Below are 27,779 nucleotides of genomic sequence, written 5' to 3'. Positions count from 1 at the left end.
TTTTACACTCATCACCTGGTTATAGCTGAAATATTGCTGCTCAGATGTTTAACCCCAATAACCAATCAATCAACCATATTAAGTGCATTATTTTTAAGAAAGAGTAATCAAGGGAACCAAGGTTATAGTGTTAATCAAAAGAATGTAATCCAGGGACAAAGACCAGACATGGAAAATAAACATACACAACAAAGAACATAAAGTATCTAAAATCATACATACAAAGTAACAAAAGAAATGAGCAACTCAGACTCCACTAAAAACTAGTCAAAGGTTGCTATGAGTAAGCTAGCATGTACAATTAATTTCTACTAGTTTCTCCATTTACTTGGGACTTCATGATTTCTCTGTTTTTATTAAAGGCACTTATTTTTGCACACTAGATAATTTGATAGTCACCCCCATTTGATAGTGTTGCCCAGAATCTAGCTCCTGTAGGCCAAATCCAGAAAACCTGGAAAAAGGTATGGCCACTTACTATGTTCATTTGTAGATATGCATGTTTCCGAACATATCAACATCCAAATAAAAAAGATAATGATTATAAGGGTTAGAGGAATTTACAACTAGCAGACATGATACAGCATTTAATTTTATGTACTAGATTCTCTGGAAAACATGGCAACATAATATATTCACATGTTTTAACCTCCTAGGAGAAGATCTAAAAGTCCTCTTTTCAGGAGTTTCCTCTTATTTTCTTATTTCAGAGGTCAAAATTATACTAGTCAACTTTTCGCTGTTAAAAGTCAGGAAAGAATTTTGAACATCTGGAGGGCTGTTAAGCCACATATTTTTGTCTATATAGTTTCAAACTCTACTAAGTTTTCTCTCTAGTGGCTACAGTATGCTTTAACAACTCACAACTCAAGGGAGATGTTGACTTCAAACCCTTCTTAACACTTGGACCTGAGTCTTTGTTCCCTCATTGCTGTATAGGGCTAAAAGAGACGAAATAAAGTTGAAACCTGTATTAAAATGTAAAAAGGAGCAGTGCAAATAAATCATTTTCAAGACCAACACAAAGTAGCATGATTGAATAGACATTTGAAATGTGAAGTAGGCAAGGTCTGTAAAGACCATAGTCTGAAAAGACTAATGCCTGAATTAATTGGCTGTTGTGAATATAAGCTATGTATCACAGATGAATTCAACATAATCTTAAAGTTCTATGTGAACATATCAAATGTATATGTAACATGCCATATTGCAAAATTAGCATCAGCACAATATGGTATATCATTCAAAACATTTCTGAACACCAAAAATATTAAACAGAAAAAAATTATATTACAATTTTGAAAATGTCTTTGATAATTAAATTTTGTGCATGAATAGTTCACTGCCAGTAAGGCAGGCGACGCCATCTATTTATAGGCCTTCACCACAACACTGTAATAGTTCACTGATGATCAATAGTTCTTTTTTTTTAAATTTTAAGCAAAGGTAAGTAACTCTTCATCCCAACAGACTGGTTTACTGTCTAATTTGAGCAATAGACAGCAGTATACTTCTAATTCTAATATTTGATTAATTGGATGCTTTTAAATAACTTATTTCAAACCATTACGGTACATACTTAAGTGAAAATAAGTTTTAAAAAATGTTTACTGCTCATCCTTTCCATAATGAGACCTGCAACCAGATTGTCAGGTGTTAGTGGAATACATTCTTTTGAAAAAAACTTGCTAAAATTACTTGCATTTCATAAATACGAAAAAGGACTACAGTATATTGCATTGCATTGGTTTTATTTGGAAATGTTGTCAAATCCTTCAAACTCCTCATCAAAATTTCTAAGGCAATAAACAAATTCTGTGATATATTTTCTGCTTTGATTATCTTAAACTGTCCCACCCTCTTTTCTTTGGGAAATTTGGTGTCATTTTATTATAAATTGGGAATAAAAATGCAGAATCTGATCTCAGTGTTATTATTTGCCATAAATTACCTCCAAAATAAGTCAGTTTCCCTAACAAAAGTTTCCCAGTTAGTCTAAAAAAAAATGGCACAAAATTATCCCATATAAGATAAAGCTATATACCATTTGGTAGTTGAAGTGCAGGAATTTGTTAAAAATTACACCAAATGATTGTTTCTGACTTGACTTTTTCTTGATATAAGATTGATAAATTTAACTTCAAAGTTAAGGTAATGTACTATTATTCCAAATAAGTCAATTGAAGTTGCAGAGAGCTAAGTCTCTTTTTCTAGGGTTGTTTCCTGCTCATATTTTCTAAATTCATTTTATATAAGAAAGAATTAATAAGGAAATATGTCCAGTTTTTATCACATTTTTAATTTTGAACTTTATATATAGAGGCTGCATCCTGTTTTGCTGTATTAATATTCAGAAGAAAACTGCAACTTTTCTGAAAACAAATTTTACAGCATCATTATAAAATAAAGTATAAGATGATTGTGTGGTTATAGTTACCTGGCATTCATAATATTTAGATTAAGAAACTGTATGATATTTGTTTGATCCTAGAAAGGTCACAAAATAGACACATTTGTATTTGGAGTTTAAAGTTAAAAAAGAAGTACATGCATATTAAGAATTGGTTCAAGAAAAAAGTTCAATATTAACAAAACATTTTATGAAAATTTTGTTGTGTAAATGCTTGTTTTCACTTATATTAAACTGAATTGAAAAAAAACTCTGTGTGGAGTAGTTCTAGACTTTCTCCCAGCAGGCACGCCATGTTGATTCAACGTTGAAATCATGTCAGTCCTCAGCATGGAAACAATGTTGAAAAATGGTATTGAAATGAAAATTGAAATGACATGGAATCCACGTTTCGGTTTGACTTAAAATCCCCGTAAAAAGAACGTTGAAAATTGACTTGATATCCACGTTGAGTTAAGGCTGAACCTTAACTGCAGTGATTGAGTTGAAATATACTATCACCAAGAAGTTTTTTTTTATTTATTTTTCATTTTAGTCAGTGGTGTAACAAAAGAATTCTTTTGTATTTCGTATATTTTGTTGACTCTAACTCAACATCCTATGCCTTTGAAACACTTGTTTAATAGTATACTTTCTCTTTAAGTTGGAACCACATTCTGTCTACAGCATACCAATGAAGTTTTATCTCAATATTAATAACAAATGCATGTAACAAAAGGTAGGAAAATGTATCCTTCAAAGCTTTGAAATTTTAAATAAATATGACAGTAATTTAAATTTGTAAACCTTCATTGTTTTTATTGAAATATATTTAAATCTTATCACATTGTATGCACAGGTACAAAAACTGTCATTGCTATATACATATTTTATTTGAAATATACAACTGTTCGTCAGTTTCTACCCATTCAACTACATGAAGTCCAATATTAGATGGAAGTAAACAGTTTTTCAAAGTAGATATTATGTTAACAATAATGTACATGTATCAAAAACATTTATGAGTTCTGTGAATAGAAAGTTCTCGTTTGGCAACTTGTTTCTTAATCTACCAATGTGAAATCTCTGACTTTGCACCTCTGAAATAAAAGTATATTTTCTGTACAATCATGCTTAAGATAAATTAACCCTTATTTAATGTGATAGGCTCTATTTTTTAAAATTACTACATTTACATATTTTGATGCACATGTTATTAATGTATGCAATTTGTGCAATGTCCATCTGTCAATTTTTTCAAGATTTATAAAAATTGAATTGGTTATTTGGTCCCAATTAGACTAATATTCGGGGTTGAAATAGAGTTGCTAAAAGCCCTTGTAAAATCATGTACAGATACTGTTGACTTAACAACATTCTAGAGCTACTGAAGAGAATATACAACCTCAATGTACATCTACATATTATGCCTGAGATTCCTAAATATCATCACATTCCTTTGATTAGTTAGGAATGTATTGCATACAGAAGATACAAGAACTGACAAAGAGACAATCAGGAGGTGCCATGCAGGTTGTGATTTCTGTATGTTTAGCAAGGGAATATAAATACTTCATCTTTGAGTTTGTTATATTAATAACATGTTTAATATGTACTTACAAGAGCAGGTGTGATTACATTGTAAGCTCTTCCATGTGTTACAAATTCTTTCTGTACAATATTAATTCCCCATGGCATTGAAGACTAACTTCTTTTCAACAGCTCCTGATGCTACTTAAGTGTCCTAGAAGTAAAGGTATATTTAATTAATTCCGATAAAAAGTAAAAATAAACTTTTAAAACAGAAAACATCTCGTTTCCATAATCCGAATCAAATAATTAATAAAGATGGAATAAAGTCAGCATCAAATCAGTATTCCCTCCCCCTTTTTTTCAAATAACTGTAATTATACTAAATTTATCATTATTAAAACGAACTAGATTATAGATAAGCAATCTTGTCATATGTATAATAAAATAACTCACATACTGTGAAAAAAATGGCCCAATCTGCTCTGTAATTGGCTTTTTCTTGTTGTTCTTTGCCGTCCATGTTTATTTACATCTTCAAATTTGAAGACAGTGGACTGTCCAAAAGCGTGTGCACAGAGTAAAGTTTAAAAATGACATCTGGAAATCCTCAGTCATTTCTGTTAGATTATATCATATAAGCTGAAAGGCAGAGTAGTTCCAATTGCATTTAGTACTCATTGGTGGTAAATTTCAAAATTACATAAAAGATTTGTTTTATCACATTTGACAAGTAATCAGCGCCAGTGTAATTGCAATTTTTACAACACTTTACAACTATTTAAACTGCAGTTTGGAATGCCGAACTTTTCTATAACAGTAAGCTTTTTATTATTTTTATAATATCATGACTCTGAAGTGGAAAAATTGTGGATGAATCAATGTTGAAATAATTGACACGACTTCAGCGTTGATACAACATGGACAAATCCACAGTGATTTCATCGACGTGGAAACAATGGAGTTTCGTCGAAACATCAACGTTGAAATTATCCATGTGGATACTACGTTGAATTGACATTGATCCACGTCACCACCTAATATCTACCATATTTCTACGTTGATTCAACATGGAGTGCCCGCTGGGCTGTCACTCTTCTGGACTTCAATGACAACTTTTGCCTTATGAATTAGGGAATATTGAAATACATGTATTATTTCCTGCAACTTTTAAGAAGATAAGGGTATTCCAAATAAAAACTCTATCACATTAGAGATCAAATTTGAAGGCTGATTATGTTGTCATTAACATCTAATTGACACAAAAGGGCAGCTAAGGTACATATAAAATATATATATAAAACCCATGTAAAAGGACAGAGTGCATGTGCCTTCCCAAAACTGTTTGTATGGAACACTATTTTATATATGCAGTAAGGTTCTCTTACTACATGGATCACCCTTATTGATTGGAAGATTTGATGTCAGTCTATGCATTGGAAATTAGTATACTCTGATAATATTGCCAAAATATCAGGTTTCTAAATAGTATCTAACTAAATAGAAAAGATTGTGGTACATCTCATTTGATTATAGCTTACCTTGATTTTTTAACATTAGATAGGAGAGGCATAATGACAATGTATATGTTAAACCAGGAGTTCCTGGTCTGGGTTTTATTTAAAAAAAATCTAAAATTTAGTTCATTCTCAAATTTTCAATTTTTAACGATCTGATTGCTCTAAATTTGAGTTGAGGATGATTTGAGGAAAATTTTAATGTAACCTGGTCCTGGATTGTCTGTTTTATTTACTTACCAACATCCACTGCTTTCTTTTTCATTTAGTGATATTGGATTCAATGATTTCTGGGTCAACTATAATGAATAGTGTGTGACTTATGATTGTATCAAACCAGAGTCCGAATTAATGTGAAGTTAAAATTTGTTTTAAGTTTGGCCTTGCTCATTGCATTCGACTTACTTTTGCATCAGTAAATATAGTAATGTCAGATGATTCAGTGTATAGATTTTGCAGAAATGTCTATTCAGCATGTCCTTGCTATCAATTGTTTATTGTGTTTATTATAGGATTGGGAAATTCCCAATGTTATTTTCTATTAGCTATTTTTAAGTTTAAGTTTTAAATTCTTTAAGCTTTAATGCGAAACTTTTTGGAAATTCTGTTTATGATGGTCTTATTATAAATACATGTATAGGGCTGTCCTTGAATTGTCTAGCCCTGTAAAGGTATATAAATAAATTGAAGTTTACAAAACTACAGAATAAGTTTGGGATTGGGTATATAGGCATGGATTCTCCTAGCTTGTAAGTATGTTTTAGAGTTATTTCTTGACATAAAGTTGGACCAATTGGATTCCTAAAATTAAAGACAAATTTGTGCATGACATTGTTTTTCTGCCTGCCCCTGGATTTTGTTTTTACATAGTATAAGTATGTTTAATTACTTTTTAGGGAATGATTTGAATTTGTTATTATACCATAACTTGCAATCATCTTTTCTCTACTTTCGTTTGCGGAAGGAATGCTTAGACATACATTGTAAATTGCTTTTGCATCATTACTTGTCTGCTGCCCCCCTCACCCCCAATTTTTCAGGATTGTTGTTAAACTACTGCCTGTTTATTGCACGACTTAGCAATTATTTAGGTTATATGGAAATTTTCATAGCAGATTTCTCTACTTCTGTTGGAAGGAATGCTTAGACATACATTGTATATTGCCTTTGCATGACGACTTGTTCTGAGCCTCCCCTTTCAAAGTTTGTTGCTTTTTTATTTCCTGTTTACAATAGATCATTGGTATACCTAGCACAAAGTGGCATGCTACGCCATTTAGCTTTTGCAAGATAACTTGTGCTGTTTCTCCCCTTTCCAGGTGTGACTGTAGTGGATCAGTGGGGGTATTCTTAGCACAAGATTGTGTGCAACATCGTGTTATTGTTTTTTTTTTTTTTTAATGAAATTAGATAATTCAGTTGATATATAGGTTATTATTTTCAATTTAAAACCAACCTACAACCTCATGACGTACTTTTATTCTGGTTGTTCAGTGGTATGGTGCTGTCGTTGTAGTCTATGTCCAGACATAATAACTTGAAAAAGATGTCAATTAAATCGAGCCACAAGACGCTATACCACTAAAGGTAGTATGGTACTATTTTTCATTACCCTTCTTAAATCTCTGAGAATTTGTGATTGGACATATTATGCTGATATCAAAAATCTTTTGAATGATTCCAGACTTAAACATTATTATACTTTAAAAAAAAATTGCATTATGTTTTTTTGAACACCATTTTATATTAGTATTATGATTTCAATGGAACAAATTGTGCTCCTTTGCTTGCTGACCTATTCCTTCACTCTTATGAGGCTGACTTTATAGCTGATCTGATCAGAGGGAGAGAGTGTCGTTTGGCTAGATCCTTCGATCTCGGTTTCCGCTGTATGGATGATGTATTATCTTTAAACAATCCTAATTTCGGGGATTTGATGCATCGCGTCTGCCCAAAAGAACTTGAGATAAAAAATACTGCAGACACTGTGAAGTCAGCCTCATATCTTGACCTACACTTAGAAATCGATGGTAAAGGAAAACTATTGACCAAATTTTAGGACAAACGTGATGACTTTTCATTCAGAATTGTCAACTTTCCTTTCATCTGTGGCAAAATCCCTTCGGCACCTGCATATGGAGTGTTCATATCACAACTCATACATTATGCCAGAGCTTGCTGAAACTACGCAGACTTTTTGTATCACGCTAGAACTCTAACAAATAGGCTTCTGGAACAGGGTTATGTTGCTACAAGATTGAAGTCATCACTACAGAAGTTTTATGGTCGTCATCATGAACTCATGGATCGTTATGGTGTATCCGTCAGCACCATGAAAACTGATTTATTCAATGGGTCATAGTTTTCCTTTCCTCGCTTGTCTACCCTGGACTTGACTTTTTATGAGCAACTCGGCGGGTGTTTCTAGAAAAGCAGAGGACGCTTACCCTAATGGTGCACCTGGTCCATTCTCCTAGTTTTTAGTGGAGTCCGAGTTGCTCATTTACTTTTGTTACTTTATATGTATGATTTTAGTTACTTTATGTCCTTTGTTGTGTGTGTCTGTTTTCCATGTCTGGTCTTTGTCCCTGGATGTATCCAATCTCCGAAATTAGGATTGTTTAAAGATAATACGTCATCTGTATAGCGGAAACTGAGATTGAAGGATCTAGCCAAACAATATTTTTTCTTTCTGATCAGATCAGCTATAAAGTCAGCCTCATAAGAGTGAAGGAATAGGTCAGCAAGTAAAGGAGCACAATTTGTTCCCATTGGAATACCGACCGTTTATTGAAAAACATGTCCACCACACTGGACAAATATGTTGTCAATTAAAAATTCCAGCATTTTGTAAACATCTTCCTCTGTATATTTGGAAGATGATTCGGAATTATTTCTTACAAAGTATGAAGAATCTAAAGAAATGTTTGGATTGATTTTGGAGATGTGTGACTTGAATTGGACAATAATTTGAGTGAAAGTGCATGTGTCTTTTTGAAATTGTACCAAGAGGTGCCACATTGCAAAAGAAAAGTGTTATATTGATTTTTGAGGTTGTGTCTTGAAAAAATTAGGAAACAAGGACCACAAACAAACATTTTCGTGGTTTCCAGTCAAATACTTTGGATAAAAATGTATGTATCTACATGTATATTGAATTGTACTACATAGGGACAAAAAATACCCCAAGCCGAACCCCAAGCCACATCACAAGGTGATGTTTTGCATGTCGTCAGAAGTCATTGTTCACTTAGGTGCTTGTTTGTTTTAATGTAATTAGAAATCATTTAAATTGTCTTTTATGTCCATTATGTTTTTAATCCATTATTAACACCTCCTGATTGATGATAATCTAGTTTTTACAACAATAAATATGATTGACATATTTATGACCTGAAGGCTTAAAATAGAATTTGGGAAAACCTATCTTTACATGAATGAGGCAAAATTCTCTATGCAATAACCGGAAATGCACCTGCAAGGCCTATGCAAATAAGCGATTTTTTCCCTAATAGAATAATTGGAAATGGTTTTGTGCAGGAGAAAATTATGCTAATAACCGAAATATGCAATAAAGCTATATGCGATTAAGTGGAGTCGACTGTACTAGATTCCATACTGCAAAAAGCAAGATTTAGATGGATTTTAAGGGTTAAGGGCCAAAAAAGGGTAAGAAATTAGTATTTTCATCAACTTCGTATAAAATGAATATTTCTTATGTCTTCCTGCAAATTGTATGCCTTTTGACCACTTTCATTCTGGTCATAATCTTGAATGTTGTGTCAATGGCATACTGAGGGTATTATCAAGCTCAATTCTGTGAATAAATTTTTTAGCTTTGAGAATTTTATTGAATAGAAAAAAAAACTTTTGTTTGATTAATTTTTTGTTGATCCTATTAAATTTTTAATATTAAAGATGAGTATTTAAAAATGCAAAATGGTTTTATAATACATCCTTAAATCTGTAGTTATTTAGGCTCTAAAATGCCAGCAAAAAAATAGGTATTTAGATACGGAAATTATATTTTTCAAAAACAATAGTTTACATTGAGTTAATCAGAAAAAAGTCTTGACTTGAATTGTACTTGAGCTAGAATGGTCATAAAATGTTAGGATAGGCACAAAAAATAGGGTAGGTAGGGTAGCTGGAAACAGGCATATAATTTTCTTTGGTCTTAGCTTTCTTTCTTTTTAACTAATCATATGAAACTATAAAAGTATCAATTTTCAAGTCTTGTGAGTCTATTATTACAACTTGTGTGTATCCTCTGAAAATTTTTAATTGGATTCCTCTTGAAAGTCAAACAATTTTTAAAATTTTAATTGTCTTATTGGCATATGATATATTTTTATAAAAATAAATATAGTAATGTCAAGCCATTCAGTATATATATATTGTGTACTTCTCCTCTAGCAATTGTTATGTTGTTATGTATTGGTTTAATTATGGGTCAGTAATTAGTAATTATTAATTAGCTAGATCAGGATTAAGATTAATCTCACGACCATCTGTTGTATTGATCCCAGCATCACGGGATAAAGATATTATTTTGTTTTGATAACATTTTATGACACCATCCCCACCTTTAACATTACACTGGTTTAAGTAATTGCTGTAGTTAGCCATTGGTCAGAGTTAGAATTTTTAATGTTTTATTTATAATTTGTGGGAGGAGTTTTTGGTGTGTTATCTGTACACGTTTCGTATCTTTATATAGCTTACCATAATGCTCGGCTCGCTCTTGTAACATCAAGCTTTACTTTTATTCATTTTGAATTATTGTATCATCTATATAACATTGTAATAAACGATATATTTAGAACAAAGGATTAAATACTTGAAGTAGTTGGTTGACTTTATTTGGACTTGTACTTTAATAGTTGAACAACATGTTTTCAGTGTGATTCAAAATGCACTAGTAAATTATATATTTGGAACTTGCCAATATGTTTTTTAAGCACATTTTTAAAGATCTTTCAACATTAATGTTAAGATTTCAGAAAATTATGTTTATGGTGATAAGCTATTGTCATATCCTTTTAAAAAGCTTATTGCATAATTCTTAATTGATTTGGTCTCAGTTTAGTATAAATAAAAGCATTGTCATTAACATTTTTTTTTATATTCCATGGAGAGCACCCAGTGGATTGTAACCAAACTTGGTCACAAGCATTCAGGTTGTGTCTACTTTTAAAATTGTGTCAATTATGCTGATCATATAACAAACATGGCTTCCATGTTTATTAATAGATAATATGGTAATCCACTTATTTTTAGTCATATCTTAAAAACTATGAGGGATAGAGAGAAATATCCTTTCTCCTCAGAGTTTTTCAAAAACCTCTATGAAGTCAAAATTGTAGGACAATTCCTGAGGAGAGTTGTTGCCTTTGAAAGGCTAAACATTATGTTTTTTTGCAGGTTTTAGCAATTAAACTGATATAAAAAGCTTTCAATTGATGAAATATGACACTTATGATAAGGCCTATTAAAATATCTTTTGTCAAAGTTGTAAGATGACTCCATATTGCCATGAATTTGTTTTATAGTTTTGGCTATTATCTTGGAAACCATAACACATAGATAGAAACTTTCATTGATGAATTAATCCTAATGATAAGACTGATTGAAGATTCTACAACCTTTCTGTAATTATTGCTCTTGAAAAGCCAATTTTGTTGAATTTTGCTGCTTTTGGCTTTATCTTGAAAACAATTGAAGATAGAAGGAAGTATTTTTAAAAATCATGGAAATAATCCCATCATAATTATCAGCCTTACAAAAAAGATTACTAAAAAATACTCATTTTAAGTGTTATTGCCCATAAAAGGTAAAAACAACAATTTTCACAATTTTAATAGGACTAATAAAATTTTGTGTCTCAGGACCACTAAGTGAACAGGGTCATATTTTGAAATGTATGCATACAACGGTAAATTCATAGACAAGGATATCGATAGCACTGGACTAATTGTCGTGTTTCATGGACCGGGTCCCAAATACATTTTCCTTGCCTTGGCTTAATTGTAGTATCCAAAAAATCCTTAATACAGTCATAACACTCATTCAACACGGGCTGAGTTGTTTTGTATGATGGTCCAATTGTCTTATATGACGGCCCAAGTTCCTGAATATACAGTCGGAGTGGGTCAGAGACACAGGCTGAATTGTCTGGTTTCCACAGTCTCGATCTTGGGCAATGACTGAAAATGACAGGGCGACTTCACTTTCGCTTTTGGTGTCATTTTAGGGCAAAGTGAGCGACATATATTGCCCGAATTGCCCAGTAGCGTGAGCTTTGGGCTGTATAAAGAGATGGCACTGTCACCCATGTCATCGGTTTTCTTTCAGTTACTTCAATATTAGTTGATTGACCATGACAAATATTTTACTGGGTTCCACAAGATACTACGGAAGTCATTTTTTGTCAATTTGTTGTTTTATTTAAAATAGTAACTAAGCTGCAAACATTAATTGAATAAACATTGATTAATGTGTATCTGAACTTCCAGTTTACATCTTGGTGTGTATGTCTCCTGGGCCACAGAAATTATTAAATAGGACTTATAAAGAATTTATCAAATCAAAATTATTTGCATTGCATTTAAAAAAGATGCTCTCTGTCAATTTAAGTTTCTTTCTTAGCCATTTTTTGGCTTTAAACTGTGAAAGCAAAATTGGGAAATGACAAGGAAAATCCAGTGGTAAATCTTCTGGAATTTAAGTATCAGTCTTTGTAAGAATCAGACAAATTCTGTAATATGTGATACACCCCAAAAAGGCTTTGTTATTAAGTTGCTTTATAGGTTAATATAATAAAATGTATAATCATTCATTCCAATCTTTCTGTTCTTTGGAGATGATTCGTCTGAAAATCCAATGGTTTCTACTGTATTTAAGTGTCACTTACAGAGTTATCTCCCATAATTTTTAATTCTACAGTACATTCTATATAATTTATATCTCTTATGAACAAGAGTTCTATGAAAATTCTTATGTTATTTTCTGTTTACTTAGCATTTTAAACAAAATATCAAAAATAAAAATACGTAGGCTTTCCGATCATGTATCTCATTTTGCTTGGTCCTTAGCTAGAGTGCTACTTAAATATTTCTGGTCTGGACCAGACCAAACCATTGGTCCCTGTAGATAGAAGTAGGACTGCTGTACACTAACATATAAACAGTTTTTGTTGAATTTTATTGTAAAACTTTTACCAACTTATAGTTCATATTTCAGGTTACCCAAGCTGCTTCCATGTGTTAAAGTCACTGATCCTCAGTATGATGGTGTTGTCATAGTAACAGATTCTCCAGCTAAGTTAGTTGGTGACTTGGAACCTCTTAGGGAGGTGATTGAGAAGTATGGTGAGGTAAGTTGGTAATTTGTTGGTCAGCATAATCAGACAAAATGGGATTTCATTATATTTTGCCCATAATGTGGGGTAGGCATTGCCTATAATTGAGCACAGCATTGGTTTTTGACCAGTGTTTGGCCATGGTTTCACTATAAATGACAAATGGAAGCAAAGAACGTTGACTATTCATATTTATTTGAAATAAAATTATCATTAAAATTTATGAATCAATATGAGGCAGGTATAATCTCAAAGAGGACGAAGTTTGATACAATAATATTTTATGCCTTTTACAGTTTAACATTAACTAGGATTTTTCTTCCTCAAAGTTCAACAAAATTTTGTGGCTGTGAACATTTCGTTTTTGTTCAATTATACGAGACTAGTAAAGATCCTTACTTTGTATTGCAATCAACTGTTAGACTGAAATCAGGCTCAATGTCAGACTTAAGTCAGGTTCTCAGTGTCAGACTTAAGTCAGGTTCTCAGTGTCAGACTTAAGTCAGGTTCTCAGTGTCAGACTTAAACCAGGCTGTCAGTGTCAGACTTATATCAGGCTCTCAGTGTCAGACTGAAATCAGGCTCTCAGTGTCAGACTTATACCAGGTTCTCATTGCTTCTAAGGCCAATTTATATTGATTACTTTGTCTCTGTTTTTAAACTATTTGTGTGTTTTGATCCACATATGCATTTGTCCATTTAGCTAAAATTCTGGCATTTTGATATTGTTTTCCTTTGGAGCTGAGTTTGGGGTGAAAGTGAAAGGGGCGATATTAATTGCAATGGGAAATTCTCATAATGTAAACAATGTACAAACTTCATCTTTTACTATTTAAGTTAGATTTTTAGACATTCAAGAAATCATTTCAGTTTTTTTAAATAATTATTAGGAATAATTGTTATTTTGTATTCTCTCCGCAACATGTCACTTATGGAAGATGAATTTTTGTTCTTATTTCTCTGCAGCTGTTAATTTGCACTTGCATGTTGATGTAGAGCTGCTTTTCACTGTCACTGCAGCTTAGCAGCAGCTTGAGCTGTTGTTGCCAAAGCTGTAATTAGTATTTCTCTTCTGACAGCATAGTGATTGTAAAATACATATTGGTGAAAGATGTTTGTTGTATTTCTGAACAAGATACTGTGTAATTCTTGAAAGTTATCAATGTACATTTACTTTAAGGGGTATACACAGGAAAAATTGTCAACATGTGGAAAAAATTTTAGGACAACATGGAAATTCCCAAACATATGTTTTTCATGTGTTTTACAAAACATATTAGGCAACTAAAATTTAATATTTTGTTCAGTTACAATTAGTTGTTTTGTTGTAGAGCTTATTTTATCCACTTTGTAGTTTACTCAATAATAACAACTGTAAATTGTATTTTAGATAGATGAGGTTTACACTAGAGATGTGATATTTATTCGCACTGATGCTGTTCCTTCAAAGAGGCTGGTAAGTAATTGCCTATTATGTCTGATCTTTTTAGCCCAAAATATGAGATATTCCAAGTTATTCAAATTTCAGATTTTTTGATATAAGGAAAGATAAAAAAAATTAATTTCCATTTAAACCAGTACATATAGTAGAAGGTCAATGCTTATAGAATATCTATGTTTAGTCAGATACAGATATAAACTTGGAAATTAGCTATAAAGTAGTATCTAAATGAGGAGATTAGCAAGGAAGTTATATATAAATAGTACCAATAATCTGAATATTTTGGTTTTGCTAATAACTGGTCTTAGTCCTAATTGATATTGACTTATTTGTCTCCTGCTTCAGATTTTTTCACCCACTGGGCCACTGAACAGAGACTATGATGATGTGAGAAGATTTGGAGAAGCTGGTATTAAAGGGATTCAGAGGTATACTTAAAGCTTTCACTGCATAATTAGTGTAAGTTTTTGTAAGAATCAGGCAAATGGGAAAAATTAAAAATATGCATGTCATAAACCCACCAATTTGACAATATAATTTCATTCAAGGATGATTCTTTTTATTTGAAAAGACCATTATTTGATCTCTGCATCACTGGGTTTGCTCAGAATTTGTTCAATAGAATGTTAGAGGTTTTTGACAAAATTATCTGCCCTTGGAATGTTCATTGTCAGTGCATTTCAATAAAGTTATAATTCAGTTAACCTAAATGATATGGAAAATCCTGTCTGTTTTCCTGGATTCTGATGGTACAAATAGTCAAATTATACTGTAAATGGAAAAAAATTTTCATACCATGTTTCACTTACTGCCTGATTCTTACAGAGACTTATTCTTAAGTCTTACTTCAAATGACTTGGATATGAATTGTAAGTCTTATTCTCAATTTTCCCTTATTTATTATCCAGAATATCTGCTATTGAAAGCATTCAAAACGGAATACTTTAAACATTATTTCTGCTACTGCTGCTGCCACCATACAATGTATATATATCTGAAATTTTTAACTTCAACTTTTTATAGTGTAAGTATAGTTTTAACAAACATCATTTTTTATTGTCATATGTATACACAACAGGTTTTCATTATAAGACTGTAGTTTTTGTATGTCCACAAATAATTTGTGGTTGTATAATGGTATCATGATGTTGTCATCTTCTGCGTCCTTGTCTACCATCCCTGGTGTCCAGGATTGTCACATTAACCAATTAGGAATTAGCAGCGAAAAAGAGACCACAAACTTGCACTTGGCTGTAGGAAAATTAATCTTAATGAAATTGTTCCATAAAAGGAAGGCTGGGGTTGACTTTGGGTGTTTAGGGACTAAAAACAGGTCACAAACAAGCATTAACTTGATATCTTAATAACTAAAATAAAAGTGAAATGATCTCTGTGAAATAGTATCACAAAGTGCCAAACCTCCAAAGGAAGACTGGGATTGATTTTGGAGGTTTTAATTGAAACCATTTATGAAAAAGGGGCAACTTTGATTCTGGTCAGTTTCTTATCCTGTGTCAAATATTTTATTGGAATCAAAATTCAAAGCTTAAACAAGCTTGAATAATGTGTCAATACTCAGGGTTGACCTGTGTGGTCATATCAGTCTGCAATAGTAAAGCATTTCGTCACCTATCAATCACCACTCACTAGTCTCATGAATTCCTCGAGTTACTTGACAAGACTTACATTGGAACAAAGAATTTTATTTGACTGTGGACCTTTAAAGGACTATACTTATTGAAATGAAATATTTTCCACAGAACTCAAATGAAGTGGGGTAACAATGAATCCACAGAATTTTTATCCAGTTTGACATGAACAATTCCACAGAAATCTTATGAAATTTTGAAGTAATTATGATATGATAATGATATGGTATTTTCTTTATTCATAGAGCCTTGAAAGCAGGTTGTAAGAAGCCATTGTTAGTCCGCCCAATAGATAAAAATTTTGTAGGATATGCTGGTACTGTGGCAACACTTGGAGCCTTACATGGTCTTTATGTGGTAAGATACAAAAAAAAAGGATTGTAACAAAACGAACAGAAAGCTGTTTAATTTGTAAAACATGATTGAATGTTTCAGAAACAACTGTGTTCTTCATTGATAACAATGTGCTCTCAAAGTTATTTTTTTTTGTTTCTACTGTACCATAAAAGGCATGTAGTAGATTTTAAAGTTGTCTTGTAGTAATGACTTTGTAAGTCTGTCCATCCATTTATTTGTCTGTCAGTACATTCATCCAAAACACTTTTGTGTCCCATTTATAACCAGTCATAATCAAAGAATGAAAACTTTATATGAAGATCATACACCATTAGTAATTATGCCACAATTAATACTTCAGTTTGTAGGTCAAAGGTCAAGGTTTGAATCTTAAGCTTCACTTGTGTTACCTTTGACTTAGTTTAGAGAATTGTGTCTGCTTTATAATTGTAGTCTTTTTGGGAAGAAATACATATTACGTTGTATGTCTTATCCCCAGCATAAGAAAGTTTGTCATGAGAATAAAGTTGCCTGAATCTATAGGTCAAAGGTCATGGTTGAAAATGAAGGTTACAACATCAGTGTCTGTTGAAAGGGTTTCCATCTCCTTGTCATCTGTATAAAACTTAAGTCTTAAAAACACAAAGCTTTGAGCGGTGCTTTCAAAATTTCAATTTTTTAGCCGTTGGAAATAAGAGAGGATGTACCAGAGAAGAAGATGAAAGCAGAAGTACTAGGTATATGGTGTGATGATGAAGTTAGAGTGACAAAATCTATACCCATAACCATTGCCTTGGAGTCAGGCAGGTAGGTTTTCTATAATACACCCAAGACTCAGTAAGAGTCAGGAAGGTATAAAATATAATGCCTTAGAATCAGGCAGGTGGGGTTAACAAAGTATTGCCTTAGCCAGGAAGCTAGGTATTTGAAATTAACACCTAATAACATACTCAGTCTCCACCCACTTATGGCCGGGTCAGACTCCACTCAACATATGACCTGCTCAGTCTCCACCCACCTATGGTGTTATAAGTTTTACCCACCTCACCAATGATGAGCTCATTCTCCACCAACCTATGTCCTGCTTAGTCTCAAATCCACCTATAACTTGCCAAGTCGCCACCCTCCCATGACCTGCTCAGTCTCAAATCCACATATGATATGCTCAACCTCCACCCTCCTATGACCTGCTCAGTCTCCAATCCACCTGTGACCTGCTGTCTCCAATCCACATATGACCTGTTCAACCTCCACCCTCGTATGGTGTCCTCAGTTCTCCACCCTCCTAAGACCTGGTCATTCACCCACCTATGACCTGCTCAGTCTCCAATCCACATATTACTTGCATAATCTCCACCTTATGACCTGCTCAATCTCCACCCACCTATGACATGCTCAGTCTCCACCCTCCTATGACCTGGTTGTCCTTCACCCACCTATGACCTGCTCAGTCTCCACCCACTTATCACATGCTCAATCTTCACTCTCATATGACATGCTATTTCTCCACCCTCCTATAACCTTGTCTTTCTCCAACCTCCTGTAGCCTGGTAATTCTCCACCCTCCTATAACCTGGTCCTTCTCCACCCACCTATGACATGCTCAGTCTCCACCCACCTATGACCTGCTCAGTCTCCACCCTCCTATGACGTGGTCGTGTTCCAACCTCCTATGACCCACTCAGTCTCCACCCACCTATGACATGCTCAATCTCCACCCTCTTATGACCTGCTCAGTCTCCTATCCACCTATGACCTGCTCAATCTCCATCCTTATATGACATGCAATTTCTCCACCCTCCTATGACATGCTCAGTCTCCACCCTCCTATGACCTGGTCGTTTTCTCTACCCACTTATGACCTGCACAGTCTCCACCCACCTATGACCTACTCAGTCTCCATCCTCCTACGACCTGCTCAATCTCCACCTAACCTTGGCATGCTTACCTCTGACCATCTATGACATAATCATCAAAGATACTTGTATTTTCACTGGTGTATTTTATTGCCTTAGTGATAGAAAGAAGTTCAATATTTATTCTGTTCAAAGTATTATCCTATTAACATTTACCCTTTTAATGTGCCTTGCTATATTAACCCTGACCTATTAATTTGTGTTTTCAGAATAGTAACTAGAGATATTGGAGGATCAGATCCAGAGAGAATGGCAGCTCCCAGAGTTCTTGATTATGTCAGAGAAACTTTCAAAGATACATGTATTAAGGTATTGATTGAAAACTAAACAATTTTAAATGTTGACTGTTTGAAATATCAATTTTATTGTCCCATTATGAAGGGGAAAGTCATACCACTTAATCAATTTATATTTTTAATTCAGAATAATAATGTAATTGAGGAAATTTTAAAATGAGGAAGATTGATAGGTTCTTACACTAGATGAAAATAAAGACTGGGAAACTGTCCACAAGTTTTTGAAATTCACATGTATTCTGAGTGGATGGCAGCAGAATGATGGCAATGACTCGGAATTTCAAAAACTATTTGAAGATTTCCCACCTCTTTAGTTATGAATGAGTGAAGATAAAATAATAAAATTTACAGGTCCTCTACCTGTAGTCAGAGAAAAAGTGGTCAATATTTCCAGGACATTTTAAATTCAAGAATATGTCATGAAGTCAACACTTATCAAAAAACATTGCCTAGGATCTTCTGTTGTAATTAGAGTAATTTGAACTATGATGTCTTTGAAATACCAATTGAAGGTCATGTTAAGGTTTATTTCACATGGGTTGTCTCAACTTAAAACATCCTTTTATTGAAGAATAAACAACTGGGTTATTGTAAATCAGTATTTTGTTATCTCATTGTCAATCAGTAATTAGTTTATCTTGTGACTTCAGATTGAAGTTGTGAGTGATCCAAATGAATTCCAGAAGAGTTATCCTCTCTTGGCTGCTGTAAACAGGGCTGCTAGTCGTAAGTTTTAACCCTTATCCCAGTTTTAAATGAACTTATGATTATTCTTAATGTTCAAATGAATTAACATTATCAGTGTATATTGCTGCAAACATGATGATCTTTTAATGATGAAAGACACAAGTACTTGAATATCATGTTAACAAATTGTTGGATTTATTTCTATCAAGATTAAAGAGTTGTTGGGATTTCTATCAAGGTTAAAGGGTAGTTAGGATTTCTATCAAGGTTAAAGAGTTGATGTAAATGTATTAATTTTTGCGGTTGCTAACTTTGTCGTATTCTTTCAAGTGAATATATTGGCAGGTATTAATTTTCAACGTTTCAAAAAAATTATTAGTGTTATGTAGTGTTAAAAAATGATTTCACTGGTGCTATTTTTCGCAGTCTTCTGTCCACTGCGAAAATAGTGAAAAATTAGTAAATTTACAGGACAGTACTTTCTGTTTAACTGCTTTACAGTAATATAAAACATCAAAACATTTGAAGTAATGAGTCTGAATTTGTTTGTTTTGAAATATTCCAAATTATGACAGTTTGTTTTTTTGTTTTTTTGTTTTTCTTTTTGTTTTTTTGTATCTTAAAAAGACTGCTCATGTTACTTGATGTAAGCCATATAATTTTGATGTTTTGATGGTAAGTATTAAGGAATCTTGTCACAATATAATCAAGATTGAGAGGTCATAAAATAGAATAAAACCAATGTATATAAACAAATATGCTTATTGGTTTTAATGGCTATATCTACAAATCATTGCCATCATCATATGCAGGTAAATATACTGATAAATACTTATTTGACCTTACTGTGACCTTACTATTGTTCCTGGGATACCAATTTTCGTGGTTTTCATGGTTGAGCCGCACCTTGAAATTAGGTTCCCAACGAAAAAGGAGATACTCATTGATGTGCTTACTGAAATCCTCTAAACCACTAATTAAAGAATCTATGAACTTGTGTTTCTGCTCTAATCCACGAAAATTGGTGTCCATGAATTTAAATACTGTCACAGTAATTCATTCAAAAACATACTCTGACTAAACATGTCCATAGCATAAAAAAGTTGTTTCATTCTCCCATAACATTGATGTAACAAACAAACTACATCTTAATAAAGTACAGACAAAAATAAAAATTTACAACAGTAAGAAATAATGTTTTTTTGTTTTACAGATGTAGACAGGCATACTGGCAGATTGATCTTCCTTGAGTATGAAGGTGAAGGGCCTATTGATACTACTCTCTTCATTGTTGGAAAGGTATAAAAAAAAGTTTTCTTGCAGTTGCAAAAATAAGAGATTTTTGCAGGTAGCCAATTCATTTAAATTTTGTAATGTCAGGGGCTGATTGTTATTATGCCATTGATGTGTAAATTCAATATCAATTTCCTGTAGTTAACTACTGTGAAAGTACTATTGTTTTTGAGGTACCAATTTTTGTGGTTTACCTGGGTAGGCCCAACAGAAAAGAGATTCAATATGATGTGTAAAGTGAAACCCTCAAACCGATGAATTCAAAAATCGACAAACTTGTGTTTCTTTCTTTATAAATGGAAATTGGTATCTACAAATTAAAGCACTTTCACAGTATTTAATGGAAAAATCTGCAAGTATTTTTGAGGAATCTTTTAAGAGTAATCAAGGGAACCAAGGTTATAGTGGTAATCAAAAGAATGTAATCCAGGGACAAAGACCAGACATGGAAAACAGACATACACAACAAAGAACAAAAAGTAACTAAAATCATACATACAAAGTAACAAAAGTAAATGAGCAACTTGGACTCCACTAAAAACTGGAAGCATGGACCAGGTGCACCGGTAGGGTAAGCATCCTCTGCTTTTCTAGAAACACCCGCCGAGTTGCTCATAAAAAGTCAAGTCCGGAGTAGACAAACGAGGAAAGGTAAACTATGACCCGTTGAATTAATCACTTTTCATGGTGCTGATGGATACATCATAACGATTCACAAGTTCATGATGATGACCATAAAACTTCTGTAGTGATGAGTTCAATCTTGTAGCAACATAACCCTGTTCCAGAAGCCTATTTGCTAGAGTTCTAGTGCGATACAAAAAGTCTGCGTAGTTTCGGCAAGCTCTGGCATAACGTATGAGTTGTGATATGAACACTCCATATGCAGGAGCCGAAGGGAAAAGTGATCTACACAATACATTAATGTATGATTTCAGGGTATAACCTATGACACAGGTGGTGCTGACATCAAAGCAGGAGGTGTCATGGCTGGGATGCATAGAGATAAATGTGGAGCTGCTGCTGTTGCTGGCTTTTTCAAGGTAAAGTTTAGAGAATCAACTGAGCAAATGGTCAAATGTATTTCAGGTGTAGGTTCTGAAAAATCTCGTTGCGAATTTCCTCAAATTCTTTCTCAGTTCAAATCTCAACCATTTAGACTGCTTGAATTATAAAATTTGAGGACAATCTCAATTAGAGGTTTTTACAATGGGCCCTGAGGTGCCAATATAAATGATACTTAAATAGAAATAAGGGAAAATGCTCATTAAATAGTGACTCCAAACAATGAAAGCATGATAACAAAAATTGGAACTGTCTAGCTGTTAATAAGGTATAGGACTAATATATATAAAAGTAAACAAACTAGTACAAAGCCAATAATCTTTTGACACAGACATCATAGTGCAGGAAGCATGAAATTTTGAAAACTGTTTTTGCTAAGATGGATGTTGTTCAATGTTAATGTAAATACATGACTATTTTTTAAATTTTTGAAAACAGAAGCAAATATTGCATTAATTAACTATTTGCCAACTTCAATTGTTTTTAGATTTTATCCATGTTGAAACCAAAAGGTTTGAAAGTGAAAGGAAGCATGTCAATGGTCAGGAACAGTGTTGGCCATGGTAAGTGGAACCTGTAGAACAAGTTACTAGTATTTATTGTGGAAGATTGTCACTCATTTTAATAAACCTCATGTTCATAGAATATATAGCAAAAATAGTTCACATGAAATTCCCATGAAGGCACGATTCACATGAAATTCACATGAAGGCCTGATTCACACAAATTTCCCATGAAGGCCTGATTCTTATGAAATTCACAAGAAGGCCTGATTCACACAAAATTCCCATGATGGCCTGATTCACATGAATCTTATGTTCACTCCATTACACAATGTATTTGATTAATTTAAATGATAATTTACAAATTCAGAAATTCAACTTCCATCCTCCTAAACAACGTTGTGCCATTACAGTGTACTCGTAAAATACATCTTGACCAATCAGGCATGTCATGAATAATAGCAATCCCAGAGTTCCATACAGCTTCTGAACCAGTCTATATGAAATTCACGTGGAAATCTTATAAAAACATTTTTCTTTAGTAAGAAGTTGGGGATCAGGAGGTATAGTGCAATCTTTTCTAATCTGAAACATAGATGATCTGGGGTGTCTTTTGTGAAACTAGAGAATTGGAAAACTGAAGTCTTTTCAAATAATTACGACTCCTTTTGAACCTTCGTAAATATATTTATTCATTTTGTCAAGTATGGAAGTAAGACAAATGTGGCTTAAGTTCTTTGTTAATGGCCAAGATGAATGCAGTATAGGTCCTATGGTCCTGCATGTTGATTTAAATTCTAAAATGACATGCTTCAGAGATTTATAGATCTTGTGGTAAAACATCGAAAAATATTTGACCAAGGTCATAGATAAATTGTACCCAATTTGCTGATGTAGCTATAGAATTTTGCTATCATTTTGGCTATAATTAGGCAGTATTAATAGCCTGTCTGTGGTAAAACAATGATAAAGTGATTTCTTTGTCAAATCTCATGTAGATAACTTGAGGTCAAACTAATGTAGAAGAGAATTGTTGTGGTCTCTGTCTTTCCATGTCTTTATTACTGGCATCATACAGAAATACGAAAAGCTGTAGTACCTTTCGGATTTTGCATTTTTATTCATGTATTAGCAGTAGATAATAAGGGGAAGATCCAAAATTTTAGATTGGGTTATAAATAGAACTAATTATTAAATAGAGCATGATATGAAATTATTATTGGCCGAAAATGATTATGCAAAAATAATATGCATTTTTTTCCACTTTTTTGTGGGGAGGGTGCCTCTATCTGAATTTGCCACCAATGACACACTGTTTGCTTTTTTTTGTAAGATTGTTATGTGGCAGATGAGATAATCACATCTAGAGCTGGTGTGAGAGTACGAGTTGGTAACACTGATGCTGAGGGTAGGATGGTGATGGCTGATGTTCTCTGTAGGATGAAGGAAGAGGTATAATATTTCTAATTTATTTAAACAGAATTAATTTACTAGGAAATCCAAGTTTTTATTGGGCAGAATATCAGTAATTACATTTTAAAATAAATATAATTTTTATGAAGACACACCATTTTTGCCAAAAATAATGCAGATATTTTATGGATAGAACTTTACCATATCAAACTTTAAAAGAATTAATTTATAATAAATGTTGGTTAATTTGTTTGTTCATCGAGTCATAACGTAAATTTTTGTTGCTCACATTTATTATGTTGTATATGGACAAGCAAAATTAATGATTTCCTGTGAAAGTACTGTTGTTCGTGGGGTACCAATTTTCGTGGTTTTCATGGGTAGGCCAGGGCATGAAATTTGGTACCCAATGAAAAGGAAATTTCCATTGATGTGCATACTGAAAATCTCAAAACCATGAATTCAAGAATCCATGAACTTGTGTTTCTACCTTAATCCACGAAAATTGGTATCCATGAACAAAAGTACTTTCACAGTAACTCAATTAATACCGTAATAATGATAGACATTCCTTAAAGATAGATGTATTAAAACTATTTGCTAAATGTATTCTTGTTAAAAAATCATGAAAAAAATAATGGAAATTCCTTGACAATTAAGTTCACATAACTTTTGTATTACTGTGAAAGTACATTTATTTGTGGGTACCAATTTTCGTGGTTTACAGAAAAATTATCAGTTTGTGGATTCTTTGTTTACCCAACCCACGAAAATCATGAATATAGGTACCCCACAGATACTTTCACAGTAGTTACCATCTTTCAAAGTAGCATAAACATTGGAAAATAACTTCTACTTAGTATTTGTAAATAACTTTTTGTGACATTCACCTGAGAGGAACTTTTCATTATTTTCATATGAAATGTTGATATGGAATAAGTACTAGAGCTTCATTCAAGTAAAATTCACACAAGTTTTTGATAAATCAGTTCAAGTGAAAATCAGATTTAATTATGGGGTGCGTTTTGTCTGTGAAATGATACTGATTAGTCTGATATTTCAGTGAATCATTGTGTACCAAGCTTGTAACAACTTTTCCATAATCCACAACAAAACTAGGAAATTAACTTTTGATCTGATAACATACAATTTACTTTTAATCTGATAGGCTCCAATTTTTAGTTCACTATGGTTTTAACTAAAACTAACAGATATGAAATAAGTCAAGACATCTCAGGACCAACTTCAGATTTACTGTATAATCATAAGTCACATGTGTATCCATTGTTAAAATCCGCCTGTCAGACCTACAATGGATTAATCTGAAATCTGGATAAACCAGTAAACCCTGTAAAACAAGCATATTCTGAAGTCACTTTTTTTATCTGAACATTTGCCTGAACTGAACAAACTTCTCAGTCCAAAAAGCGTTTAGTCTAGGCTGGTTTTACTGTATTACAAGAAACAGGAGTCCTAAAGCCCTGTGATGTATTTTATTATTTCAGGCATTATCTGCAAATAATCCTCAGTTGTTCACCATAGCAACCCTGACAGGCCACGCTATAAGAGCCATGGGACCAAATTATTCTGTAAGTATCCTATTTTTTTTTCTGTCTATATTTTAAAGGAAACTTTACAGTGAAAGTGGATGCATGTTATTTCAATTATATGCTAAATTCTCATTTCCATGTTCTAATGTTAGATCACTTCAACTAACTATCTAATAGGCGTTCAAGTTAGCAGTGAACTGTGGTCTCCTACTATCAATATCTGTCCCAGGATCTGTTAAATTTCAATTTCCTAGGTCCAGGACTTTTAGTGGTATTCACACACTTTATCGAAAACTTTTGGTTTTCCAGAAGTATACCATTGATTTGAGTCTTAAAGGACCTTAAAAGTAAATCGAGCTTTCAAATATTAATTTTTATCCCTGAAACCATAGAATGATTTGAAAAATGCCAAATTTAGTCACAAGCATCCTATGAGTATCTTCTATTAAAAGCTTATCAACTATACTTATCAAATCTTAAATGTCACTACCATATCACTATTTATATATTTAGAACAGAGGGTTTAAATTGCCCTATACTAATTAATAAAAAATAAGCACCATTTTTATTTCCAGCTAACATCTCAATATTAGAGATACAGCCAACTCCAATAAAGACGGTAAAATTTGCAAGCTTAGCTGAATTCAACCATAGCAAGCGGAGAAATTATCTAAATGAAAAATTGATTTCTATCATTAAATTGTTGAAACTCATAAAATATAAAATGGTGGAAATATAATCATTATCTAGTGGTTAGACATATAATCACTCGCCTTTAGTGGGTGTAAATTTATTTCTTAAAAGCACTTAAGACAAAGTTATATGTAGTGTTTGATACTGATTATAGATCATTATGGACAATGGACCAGCAAGAAACCTAAAGACAGCGCAGACAATGCAGGAAGCAGGACACCGTATTGGAGATCCATTTGAAATTTCAACCATCAGAAGAGACGTAAGTTTGTTGACTAGGGAGGAGACACCATGCCTTAATGAAAATTAGTGCAAAAACAAATTTATTACTTTTCCAAAAGAAAACATTTCTAAATTTGTGGAATCTTTTATTGCAAACATGGTCAGGACTATATAATTTTGGGATTATTTGTTAGTTTTTCATTTGTTATGCATTTTTAATTATCATCTCCAACTATGCATTTTGACAGCATATATATATAATTCTATTTCAACCTATCAGTAATTTTATAAGAAGGTAGCCAAGCTACTGATTGAATATGAGGTCTTCCTACACCTGCACATCATTTACAAAACATTTTTAGGGAGAAAATTGGGTCCTACCTTTTATTTTAAATTTCATCTTCCATAAAAAATCATATTGTGGTTCCATTAGATATGACTGAAGTATCAATTAAAAGTAGTCATTTGACATAATATGTATATGATTGATCTTCTTTTTGGTCAGTGAAACAGTCATTTCCTTTTCTGTAGGACTATGAGTTCCACACAGGAAAGTCAGAGTATGAGGATGTATTACAATGTAACAATCAGCCATCATCAGCCACAGCTCGTGGACATCAAGGACCAGCAGCATTCCTTATCAAAGCATCAGGTCTCGAGAAAGTAAGTTTAAAAATTTCAGTTCAAAAACTTTTGGTGTCATTGTTTATTTTTTTTCCTGATTCGTTTCATCTTCATCCACTGCACAGAGTTGGTATTTTTGACCATGTATTTAGCCAATGGGGACTTTAGATTTGCACTCCATCTGTCCGTCCATCATTCCAGAAAAAAATAGAAGTTTTTCGCACTTTTTTTCTAAACACTTACAGAAATTTAGCTGATTTTTTGGTATGTGAGTCAGTCTTGATGAGTTACAGACTGAGTGTACATAGTGTACATTTCATTCTGCTCTGCTGAATTTTGTCTGAGTTATGGCCTTGAACTTTGAAAAATTTACAGAAATTTAAGTTTTCTGCACTTTTTTAATGCTTGCAGATTTTAAGCTAATTTTTGTTATATGAGTCTACCCTTATGAGGTAGGAGACTATGTATTGTTTTGCAATACTCTCGGAATTCTTGTTGAGTATACTTAAAAAGCTTTCATATTGTAAGTAAAATTTTGAATGTTAATATAAAAAATACTTTCTGTATTTTGTAGCATGGTATAGATTCTGAGAACCCACTTCCATATTCCCACTTGGATATAGCTGGATCATCAGGACCTTTCCCAGGTATCCCCACAGGAGCACCAATCATAGCATTCTATGAGAAATTTGTGAAACCAAGACTGTCTTGAGATTTTTTTAAGGAACAATTTCAATCTTTGATTTTTCAATTAATTGCTTAAATTAAATTAATTAATTCATTAAATCATTTGAGTGATTCACTTTGTATGGTGAACATTCCATGGATGTAAGGAATAATGTCTGCTTAGTCTTAAATCTTTTGACTAGTAACAATGTATATCTGTTTTAGACGGTTTATGGCCTTATTCATGATATATATATATTTTTTATTTATGATGAATTTTTTCTGCTGTAATATTTTGTGATACTTGAATGGTGGCATGTAGAAAAATTAAAATGATCTAATCATTAAAATCATTTATACATTTTGTGTTTGGATAATTTTTCTGAAATTGTAGTCTTTTCAGTAAATGGGTTTATATTTGGGCTACAACAAATAATTTTTATATCCCATGTTGCAAAGTTGGGGACAGTCTTCACTACCTAGTGAGCACAACTCCACTGAAACTGCTTGATGAATTGTTTCCATATTTAATAAAATGTATTATTATAAGGTAAAGATGTACATACCAATCCACCATTTTGATTTGACAAATTTTGTAGTTTTGGGATTTAATCTATTTCTATTTTCAA

At 32.8% G+C, this 27,779-nt stretch overlaps 1 protein-coding gene and 1 long non-coding RNA gene across 3 annotated transcripts in view; one reads left to right on the top strand and one right to left on the bottom strand.

Annotated features, from left to right (window-relative positions):
* LOC148620719 (putative aminopeptidase W07G4.4) overlaps positions 1-27,516 on the top strand; it is a 28,177-nt gene extending 661 nt beyond the window's left edge. Inside the window, exons 1-16 of one of the 2 annotated variants that reach the window (XM_088574465.1) lie at positions 6,017-6,185; positions 12,679-12,811; positions 14,187-14,252; positions 14,583-14,665; positions 16,132-16,243; positions 16,905-17,029; positions 18,348-18,447; positions 19,085-19,160; positions 20,335-20,420; positions 21,353-21,457; positions 21,967-22,042; positions 23,316-23,434; positions 24,901-24,984; positions 25,793-25,900; positions 26,392-26,523; positions 27,059-27,516. In XM_088574465.1, coding sequence (XP_088430591.1) covers positions 6,169-6,185; positions 12,679-12,811; positions 14,187-14,252; positions 14,583-14,665; positions 16,132-16,243; positions 16,905-17,029; positions 18,348-18,447; positions 19,085-19,160; positions 20,335-20,420; positions 21,353-21,457; positions 21,967-22,042; positions 23,316-23,434; positions 24,901-24,984; positions 25,793-25,900; positions 26,392-26,523; positions 27,059-27,196 — 1,560 coding nt within the window. In that variant the 5' untranslated portion in view covers positions 6,017-6,168 and the 3' untranslated portion in view covers positions 27,197-27,516. Of the gene's footprint in view, positions 1-6,016; positions 6,186-12,678; positions 12,812-14,186; positions 14,253-14,582; positions 14,666-16,131; positions 16,244-16,904; positions 17,030-18,347; positions 18,448-19,084; positions 19,161-20,334; positions 20,421-21,352; positions 21,458-21,966; positions 22,043-23,315; positions 23,435-24,900; positions 24,985-25,792; positions 25,901-26,391; positions 26,524-27,058 lie in introns of those variants that run through there. The other variant, XM_088574466.1, reaches the window with a different exon arrangement.
* On the bottom strand, positions 3,177-5,931 carry LOC148620720 (uncharacterized). The gene is made up of 4 exons (XR_015920946.1): positions 5,842-5,931; positions 4,380-4,561; positions 4,010-4,133; positions 3,177-3,489 (listed from the first exon to the last, which is right to left on the bottom strand). It is a non-coding gene; the product is annotated as an uncharacterized LOC148620720 (long non-coding RNA).
* Positions 27,517-27,779: the final 263 nt, after the last annotated feature.

Source organism: Perna viridis, chromosome 3 (assembly GCF_037379345.1).
Source record: "Perna viridis isolate PV_CMFRI_1.1 ecotype Kerala chromosome 3, ASM3737934v1, whole genome shotgun sequence".
Classification (NCBI taxonomy): domain Eukaryota; kingdom Metazoa; phylum Mollusca; class Bivalvia; order Mytilida; family Mytilidae; genus Perna; species Perna viridis.
Note: the sequence above shows the minus strand (reverse complement) of the source record. Positions and strands in the feature narration are given on the sequence as shown.